The 10,238-nt window shown below is 31.9% G+C and overlaps 1 protein-coding gene across 1 annotated transcript in view; it reads right to left on the minus strand.

Annotated features, from left to right (window-relative positions):
* The window catches only part of LOC110112675 (protein high chlorophyll fluorescent 107), a 43,916-nt gene that overhangs the window by 24,006 nt on the left and 9,672 nt on the right, over positions 1 to 10,238 (minus strand). The window contains exon 5 of the mRNA XM_020844976.2: positions 3,481 to 3,726. Within this exon, the coding sequence (XP_020700635.1) occupies positions 3,481 to 3,726 (246 nt within the window). The remainder of the gene's footprint in view (positions 1 to 3,480; positions 3,727 to 10,238) is intronic.

The raw sequence follows: 10,238 nt of genomic DNA on the forward strand, positions 1-10,238 counted from the left end.
GAATAATTTTATATCGGTAAAACTTTCACTGTGTAATTTTTTATATTTTATAGATATTAAAATTATGAATGTTGAGTATTTATTTGAGATTTTTTCACTGGGTGATTTTAAAAATACAGTAATTTCTTCCTACTAAGAAATTTATTTTGACTTCTAAAGTTGTGATTTAATTCAACTAAATCTTTAGAATGTTATTTTATATAATATTTGGCTATTTGGCTATTTGGTTAAATTCTAAAAATGTAAATTTTTGCTCATTTTGACTTTTGTTGTCTATGGTTAGGAGATTTTGATATTTTTTGAATTAAGCTCAATAATGCATTATTGCTGCAATGCATTGAAAATGAAGGTAGATTTGTGATTGAGACTATTATTATAGTACGGTGATAACAAAGTGTTTGTAAAGGATAAGTAAAAACTTGTTGACCCATTGGCTGGAGACTGATTGATCTTTACATAATGGTGGGCTGACTAACTTTTGTTTAAATACTATGATTTGGTCTAATCTTCTATTGATTGGGAGTTATAAGGAGATGATTACTATGCCGATGGGCAAAGAGTGCGACTTTATTGACTAAGCCAACGATTTACTAATATTGATACTAATATAATACTGAAAAATACTGTACAACAACAACAACAACATCAAGCCTTTATCCCACTATGTGGGGTCGGCTACATGAATCCTTTTTCTCCATTGTGTTCTATTAAAAGTCAAATTCTTGTTTAAATCTAATAAAGAAAGGTCATTCCTAATATTTTCTAACCAAGTCTTTTTAGGTCTACCCCTACCTTTCTTAATATAAGTCAAATCTAATACCTCTACTCTCCTAACCGGGTCATCGAAAGGCCGTCGTTTTATGTGGCCAAACCATCTAAGGCGACTCTCTCTAATTTTATCTTCTACTGGAGCTACTCCAACCTTTTCACGTATATGCTCATTTCGTATCTTATCTCTAAGGGTAAAGCCACTCATCCACCTGAGCATCCTCATCTCTGCCACACTTAACTTATTATTATGCTTCTCTTTTAATGGCCAACATTCGGCACCATAAAGCATTGCAGGCCTCACTACCATCTTATAGAATTTTCCCTTAAGTTTGAGGGGTACATTTCTATCACATAACAAGCCCGATGCATTCCTCCACTTCAACCATCCAACTTGAATTCTGCTGATAATATCCCCATCTATTTCACCATCACTCTGAACAATAGATCCAAGATATCTAAAACGTGTACTCTTATTAATGACTTGATCGCCCAAAGTCACAATCCCCTCACTAGGACTATTACTGCTAAAATTACACTCCATATATTCCGTTTTAGATCTACTCAAGCGAAAACCTTTAGACTCTAAGGTTGACCTCCATAATTCAAGTTTACCTTCAACTCCCTCTCTAGTCTTATCAACAAGAAGAATATCATCAGCAAAAAGCATACACCAAGGTACATCATCTTGCAAATGTCTAGTGAGAACATCCATGACTAAAGCAAATAGATATGGGCTTAAGGCTGATCCTTGATGTAACCCAACCGAAATAGGGAAATACTTGGTCAATCCACCTTGTGTTTGAACACAAGTAATAGCTCCTGCATACATATCTTTAATGATTTGAATATAAGCATTATTGACTCCTTTCTTATCAAGAACTCTCCATAGCACTTCTCTTGGAACTTTATCATATGCTTTTTCTAAATCAATAAATATCATATGTAGATCCTCCTTATTTCCTCTATATTTTTCCATCAAACCTCTGAATAAATGTATGGCTTCCATAGTCGACCTACCCGGCATGAATCCAAATTGATTTTGAGAAACATTAGTATCACGCCGCAACCTATGCTCTATAACTCGCTCCCATAATTTTAAAGTATGACACATTAACTTAATACCTCTATAATTCGTGCAATCCTGTGCATCGCCTTTATTCTTAAAAATAGGAATTAATACACTCATTCTCCACTCATCTGGCATCTTTTTAGTCTTCAAAATAGTATTAAAAAGTTTAGTAAGCCAAGAAATCCCTTCATCTCCTAAGCATTTCCACACCTCTATTGGAATATCATCAGGTCCAACAGCTTTTCCACCCTTCATTCTATTTAAAGCCTCTCTAACTTCAGTTTTACTAATACGCCGATAAAAACAGAAATCTTTACTTTCATTTAGGGTGCTAAGGTCACTATAGTCAATCTTATTTTCACACTCTTCATTAAAAAGTTTAGCAAAATATCTCATCCACCTTTGTTGAATATCATCTTCTAAGAAAAGTATTTTTTGATCTTCATCCTTAATACACTTCACTTGAACTAAATCCTTACTACTCCTATCTCTTTGTTTGGCTAACTTATACATATATCTTTCTCCCTCCTTAGTATTTAATCTATTATATAAATCGCTAAAAGCTAATGTCTTTGCATCGCATATTGCTTTCTTAGAATCCTTACGAGCCACTTTATATAATTCCCAATTATCAGAATTTTTAAAATTAAACCAATTTTTATAACAAATCTTCTTATTTTTAATCTTTTCTTGCACAATTGGATTCCACCACCAACTATTTTTACTATTAGGAGCTTTTCCCTTAGATACTCCAAGCACATCTTTTGCAATATTCTTAATATCACTAGCCACTTTTTCCCACATAACATTAGCATCCTCATGCACAGACAAAATCTTAAGATCTAAAATCTTACTCACAAAAATATTTTGGTTAATATTCTTTAAATGCCCCCATCTAATCCTTGAAAAACGTTTTACTTTATTTTTTATTTTATGCCCCTTTATCTTAAAGTCCACAACTAATAATCGATGTTGGGTACATAAACTTTCACTCGGAATAACTTTACAATCTTTGCAATCTAAACGGTTTAATTTTCTAATAAGAAAATAGTCAATCTGGGTTGTACTACATCCATTTTTATAAGTGATGAGATGCTCATTCCTTTTCTTAAATAAGGTATTAGCAATTGAAAAATCATAAGCTAAACAAAAATCTAATATGGTCTTGCCACCTTTATTCGTCGTTCCAAATCCATGGCCACCATGAATGCTTTTAAAATCAACTACCTCTTTACCAACATGTCCATTTAAATCTCCTCCAATAAAAACTCTTTCTTCAAGAGGTATATTTTGTATTAATTCTTCTAAGTCATTCCAAAAATTTAATTTAGAACTTATATCCAAACCTACCTGAGGAGCATAAGCACTTATAATAATAACAATCTTATCCTCAACAACAATCTTTAAAGCTATAATTCTATCACCAATCCTATTAATTTTTATAACATTATCCTTTAAACTCTTATCTATAATGACACCTACACCATTAATAACTCAGAATAGGAAGAGAGAAATCTTCTCAGTCTAAATCAGTTTTGCACACTTGCAGATAGAAAGAGAATCAACAAGAAAAAATAAATAACAAGAATGATTGAAGCATTAACTAAATATTGCAGATAAAGGAGATTTGTTATTCTTACAAACCAAACAGGCTGATGCCTTGGGTCAATTGCAGATGCTCTTCTGAATAATACACGGGCAAGATTAGCAGATGAATGCTTGTACTCGAGAAGAGCAAGCGACTGAAGGAGCACAGGATCCCTGGGGTTTAGAGCATGCCCAATCTTAAGAAGTTTCCTTCCTTTTTCAACGTTAGCTTGATTAGCCTCAAATAATGCCCATACATGCCAGGCAAACCTATTTTTTGGACTCGATTGAACTGCTTTCTGCATCAGAAGTTACCAAAGCATATAACGGGATTACAGCAAGATGCATGTTTTTGAAAAATGTTATTCTCATAAAATCATGCAATCAGAATGAGAAGACAACGAAAAGCAATTCCTTCATATTATCTGTGGAAGTTTATGACATCTAAAAAATTTTCTAAATTCCAATAACAAAAAACCTAACCTTCTACAACATTCTTAAGGAGAAATAAAAGAAAAGAAACAAAAAAGTGGGCATCAACATTCTTATTATTTAAGGAGAAATAAAACAACTTCAGTTGTTGATACAAAGGCTTGTATCATTTGGCGATAGTTTGTTTCAATATAATTTGGAAAATGCTTGGAATTGAGTTTCTGAGACAAGTTATATTCAAGTGAGTTTTACAGATTTTTATTTGTTATGTCAACGCTCCATTCGAAGTTGTTTTTTTTTTTTACTTTATTTTCATTATTTTTATTCCACCCACATATTAATTTTATCTTTATTCAATCATCAATAAAAGTAAAAAATTAAATTCTAACTAATCATCCAAAAGATTATATATTATTTTGTTATTATTACATGTAAAACGTAAAATCGAATGTACCTTCCAAGCACTCAAAATTGAAGCTCGCCTCTCCCCTTTAGGAAGGTAGAGTTTAAAAATAGAAGCTCACTTGCATTCACTTTGTGTAAAAAAAAAAAAAAGCTTAAATTACAATCACATCCAACCAGTTATCTCAAAATAAATTAGCCCTAAGTGGAAAATGGCATCAAGTATTAGCAATGACACATCAAAAGTCTGACAATATGACAGTTCACATACACAAGGAAATAGGAATAGGAACCAAATCAACTGGAAGAGATAGAAGTAATTACATTTATAAGAGCAGATAACCAAAAACAACGTTATATTGTGATAACATTGACCCCCAAACATACAGGTGAAAGTTCCTTAATAGAATTCTAAAATGCCATAATGCAGCCTCTGAGAGTTTACGAATACTATCAACACTAGTATAAGGGATTGAGTTCCTTGTTATAGCTCCATACAGGTTAAAGTAACAACTGCTCAAGATAAAGAATGACCATGCTAAAGTTTCATACAAGTAATAACTTCTCAAGAGAAACTACCTATCAGGCACATGATCCAGGTATGAAAGTAGAGATGAAAATTTAGTTAACCATGACAGACTAGGAGTAAAAAATAGCATCTATTTTATCAATCCTGATTACCATATATCATATAGAAATTGGCAGCAGTATGCCCAGCAATAAACGGAATAAGCTGAACAAGGTCTAGCTTGGAAAAACCAATACAGATATGACGCTTTCCAAGAGGACATTAAGGGGGAGTGCTTACACAACTTCCATGTTTTAAAATGCTTCCCCTTCTTTTCCACTTGGGAACAGCTTCACTTGTCTCATAAATTTGATCCCCTAGCATAAATTACAATAATAATCTACCTATATCATGAACCATTTGTTAAATTTTTAAATCCCTTTTAATATTAGAGAGTGAACCAAAGGGAAAACAAGTTGGGTTAAATAAACCAACAGTCAAAAATATTTTCAACCAACAGTTTAAGCCTACAAGGGAGAGCTAACAACTTGCTACTTCTACACTAACGTATTTTTAAACAACCAGATGTCAAATTAAATCCAAGTTTCTTATACCTAATAATCCCTCCCTCACATAAGAGCTTGTCACACTGGCCATCACTTCCCTACAATAGAACTTTATATATTACTATACACCAAGAGCCCACCTAACCACATGAAAGTGTTGTGAGACTCACGACAATCTCAAACTTGCTCGACTATGGTGGAATGGGGGCAAAGACCCTAAATATCTAAAAACCTCGTGATCCACTAGATCCTAGCAAAACCTGTTCATATGCATAAATAATTTCCCCACAAACATTGATTGCAAAGTCAATGCATAATAGGTGGAAGAATCGTACTCAAGTTTAAAGAGGAATAAGAGACAGAAAGAGGAATCAATACAAGTTAGGTAAAAGCGATGAAATTATTTAAGGTTAAATACTTATATTTTTGTCTCTGAACAAAAGGACATTTATGACTTTGTGCAGTCATGAACGTACATGTATCTCACCAAACCACATTAACTCTATTGTACTCTCTTACTAGTTTTCTCCTTTCAAATTACTTTTCTCATTATCGTAATTACCATTGCTCTTGGACGCATAATTTTCCCAAATAAAAAATAATTCTACTTGTTTGTGGGTTAACTAAAAAGGAATCAAAGTTCTGGCATATGGACTAATAGTCAAATATATTTTCAACACAAAAGTTTTAGCCTATAGATGATAAGGAAATGTCAACACCTATGTATTTTTCAACTATCAAATGTAAGACTAAATCAAAAGCTTTTTGATCCTTGGCATTCAATTCCATTTAATATTTGACAAGAAGAGCATAGCATCAACTTGGAATTACAAAGCCATCCGCATTGTTATGAAACGAAAAAAAAAAAAACTTGAAAAGTGTCTATGGAATTGATGCTATGTAAACCAAAAATTTGCACCCAGCTCTACTAAGAAATTTTAGAATTTTGGATCGCATTTTTAAAATACAAATTAGATTGCATATAAGATAATATCCAGAGATTCATTCTCATTTTGTAAGGACTTTATAATTTTGTTTTAAGTTTCTCATAGGCGCAAGCCCCAATATTTAATTACCTATTCCGATGACAAGAGAGAACTTTCCATTAAAATTAGTATTTGACACTAAGGACTTAGTGTATAGCAGCAGCAATTTTGATTTTTGTGTTGAGAAACTTTACCATATTTAGTTTAAATTGGATGGTGATTAAGTGATGATAAAGCTGATAAAAATCTCATCATTGTCTCATCCTGGGCCCTCGACTATTTAGTCAGAAGAGATAGTTGAACCAACCTGACTAAAGATTCTTATTGGCAGCTATGGGTTATATCATTCAAGGAGGCCTTAAATACATGGGGTGGATGTTTGTCTGAGGAGATGATCTAAGTTGAACTTAGCAAATAGAAGGTTATGTGCCCTATCAACTGCCACTATAGGAAAATCATGTTTTATCGATGGCAAATGATCATTTTCCAGCAGTTTTGTAAATTTTCGACAGCTTTCCTCCGGTAAAACATGCATAGGAAAAATATTTTCCACTGGTAATTGATGATTTTCCTGTAGCATGCATTCCATGATCCATTAATCAAGAGTTTCAAGGTCATAGGAGAACTTACCAGCTCTAGTTTTGGACATAACTTAACGGTAAAGTTTCGTGATGGAAATGCCCAATCATATGATTTCGATCAAAATAATTTACATGTGGTGTCATTTTGAGTTTATTTAGAGAAGCTGCAATATTTATAAAGGTGGTTATGAAGCTATTATGGGAAAATTAACTTATGTGAAAGTTGTTATAGATATTATAAATATATTTTATTTTAAAAATCAAACTATTTTCTTAAAGCTGTCACACGTTAGCAACTCTGGCTATAAAAAATAGCTTCCCAACACCGAAATTTATAGAAATGAGCAAAAATGCAACAAAAAGATAGTACTCAAATAATTTTTGTAATTGTAGTCTGAAAAACAAAGCAATATGAAAGTTATCCCTAATAGACCCTTAGCAGGAAAAACCACCAATTACATGATGCGTGTCATATCCTTATTGTTAAGAGGCTATTTTACAGTGAATAGCGATACAATTGATAAGACATGGGCACCTTATAAGCTGAGATTATTCATAAATTTGTTTCCCTCAACAAACAGTTATAGATGGTGAATTGTTATTACTTTAAGTTGTAAAGGGTAAATTTTAATTGTGCATTTTACATTTTTACAATTTAAGAGATTTATAATTTTTTAGATTAAAGGCCAAAATAATATGTGTTAGAAATTGGGAGCATTCTGATCATAAAATTCAATTCTAACTGAGATTCAACATGGCCACCTTTGGAGTTTTAAACTCTTTCATTTTATTGCTTTTGATCTTGTCAAGGCTAGTAGCTTGCTTGAAGAGGGTCAAATATGTGAATAATACATACAATTGCATTTGAACGACAAAACATATTTACAAGCATATGGATCAAATATTTGACTAAAACATTGCTCGATTAAAAAATTCCTTCTCAATAGTGTTGTGATAATTTATTGAAAGTTAAAAATCTTGTCAAACTCCAATCTTACGAACATGGAGGATCTTACTTCAAAAGTAAAACTTATGACCCTATCCTATAAGTAGGGAGCCCACTTGAGAGCATGCTTTAGCTTTGATGAGTTTCGATTTACCTTTTAAAAAGAGTTTGAATTTCTCAAAATAATTGCAAAATTTTCAAAATATTTGTACGCTTCTTGGAGCGAAAAAAATTTAAATATATTATTACTTGCAGTCCGCACGGCATTCTCACACTGTGTTCAAGCATTGAGTATATTTGTCGGAACATATGCTGATGAGTCAGAGTATGTAAATTTTAAAATGATGATAGACCATATAAACAATAACATATTTTTTGGAGCGGGAGAAATTTGAATTCAGTTATATTTATCCCACTTATCATTTGGATTTCCAAACTTAGACATCAAAACATTTATTAGAGGACATGCGAATAAATCTTTTTGATGATTTGATATTTCGCACAAGCTTTTTGATATATTTATAAAACGCAATTACACATTTCATGATGCACTTGTACACTTTTTCACACACATAAAATGTACACTTGCATGTTTTTTTGTAAATTTACACAATATATTTGCATATTTTTTGTATTTCTATATTTTTCAATGCATTTGCATGGTACACTTACATAAGTTTCAATGCATTTGCACCATGTGCTTGAACATTTTTTAAATGTGCCTACACAATGAAATTGTATGCTTTTCATAACATTTAAAGTGTACTTGCACACCTTTTAATGCACTTTCTCATTTAAGGTGAATTTGAATAGTTCATTTGCCTGTTTATTTGGTACATTTGTACTTTTTACTATTTTTTTTTCCTACATGATGCACTTGCATAATTCTCAAAGCGTATGCTTAGTCTTTAATATGTTTGCATGGTGCACTTATAGGCTTTTCAATGCATTTATATGATGAATTTACATATTTCTTAGTGCAATTGTATGTGCACTTGCACGTTTCTCCGTTCATTTGCACTATATGCTTTTAAATTTTTCAATGCATTTGCATGTTTTGGATGTACTTAATATAATTTCATGTTTTTTATGCATTTATACTTTACGCTTGAACATTTTTTAATGCATTTGTACATTGCTTTAGAATAGTGGCACCCTTCTTAGAATACTTCTCGAGTGGCACATTTTTCAAGGCAATGGCATGCTTATTGGGCTTGTTGCATTATTCTTGTGGCAACTACACATATTTCTTGATGCAATTACATGATTCTTGAGGCGATTGCACATTTACGCGGTAGTTGAAAGCTTTATGATATATCGTATTTCGATTTGAAAGTTAGCTTGTGATGCTTGCATGATTTAAATAAAAAATTAAATTTTGATTGCTTACACAAAGTTTGTAACTAGAATGCATGCAAAATTTTATTATGATATTTTAAAGTATGCCTGCTTATATGTATGTGTTGTAGATTTGGTAGCATAGAAGGTGAGTGGGATCTTTTGGGGTATTTCATGAAGTGATATTTTTTGTCTTTATGCAATTGTATTTTAATGACGTGGGCCCCATAAGGGATTAATTTCTCCCCTATAAATAGGAATGACGGTCTTAGTTCATTTCACTTTCACTTTCTCTTGGGTTTATTCAGCTAATTGTGTCGATTCTTGAAATTCTCAATGTACAATAAAAGGGATTTCATCCATACTCTTGCCCACATCTATACTCTTCATCACTTGAGTTTATCTCTGTTCAATTTAGCTCTTTGAATGTTCATTGCATAACATTTTAGTTGTCTAATCCTTTTGTTCTAAAAATTCATTTTGTTCATTCATTTGGTTATATTTTTTAATCAAAGATGTTCTTTAATGTCATTCCTTGTATGTTCATTCAATCTAACTTTCAATAGTCTTTCAGCATATACACCACATGGGGGCATCTTCAGGTTTGCTAAGCCTTCCCACGAAGCTTAAAAATACATGCATGATTAGTATCATGAGATACTGCACAGCGAGTGGTTTTCTAGCCAGACAAGCATAATATGTGAAAAAGAATAAAATAAATTATGATTTATATGAAAATGAAAGTATTAAAAGAAGGAAAAAATGCATGCATGCAAATTACAAGAGTTCACTCCCTTATAGTACTAGTTGTATAATACCCAAAATTTGTTAAAAGTAGGAATATTTCTCAATAAAATCATCCATTATTTTTTTTAGCATAATATGTGAAAAAGAATAAAATAAATTATGATTTATATGAAAATGAAAGTATTAAAAGAAGGAAAAAATGCATGCATGCAAATTACAAGAGTTCACTCCCTTATAGTACTAGTTGTATAATACCCAAAATTTGTTAAAAGTAGGAATATTTCTCAATAAAATCATCCATTATT

Source organism: Dendrobium catenatum, unplaced genomic scaffold, assembly GCF_001605985.2.
Source record: "Dendrobium catenatum unplaced genomic scaffold, ASM160598v2 fragScaff_scaffold_627, whole genome shotgun sequence".
In the NCBI taxonomy this organism is placed as follows: domain Eukaryota; kingdom Viridiplantae; phylum Streptophyta; class Magnoliopsida; order Asparagales; family Orchidaceae; genus Dendrobium; species Dendrobium catenatum.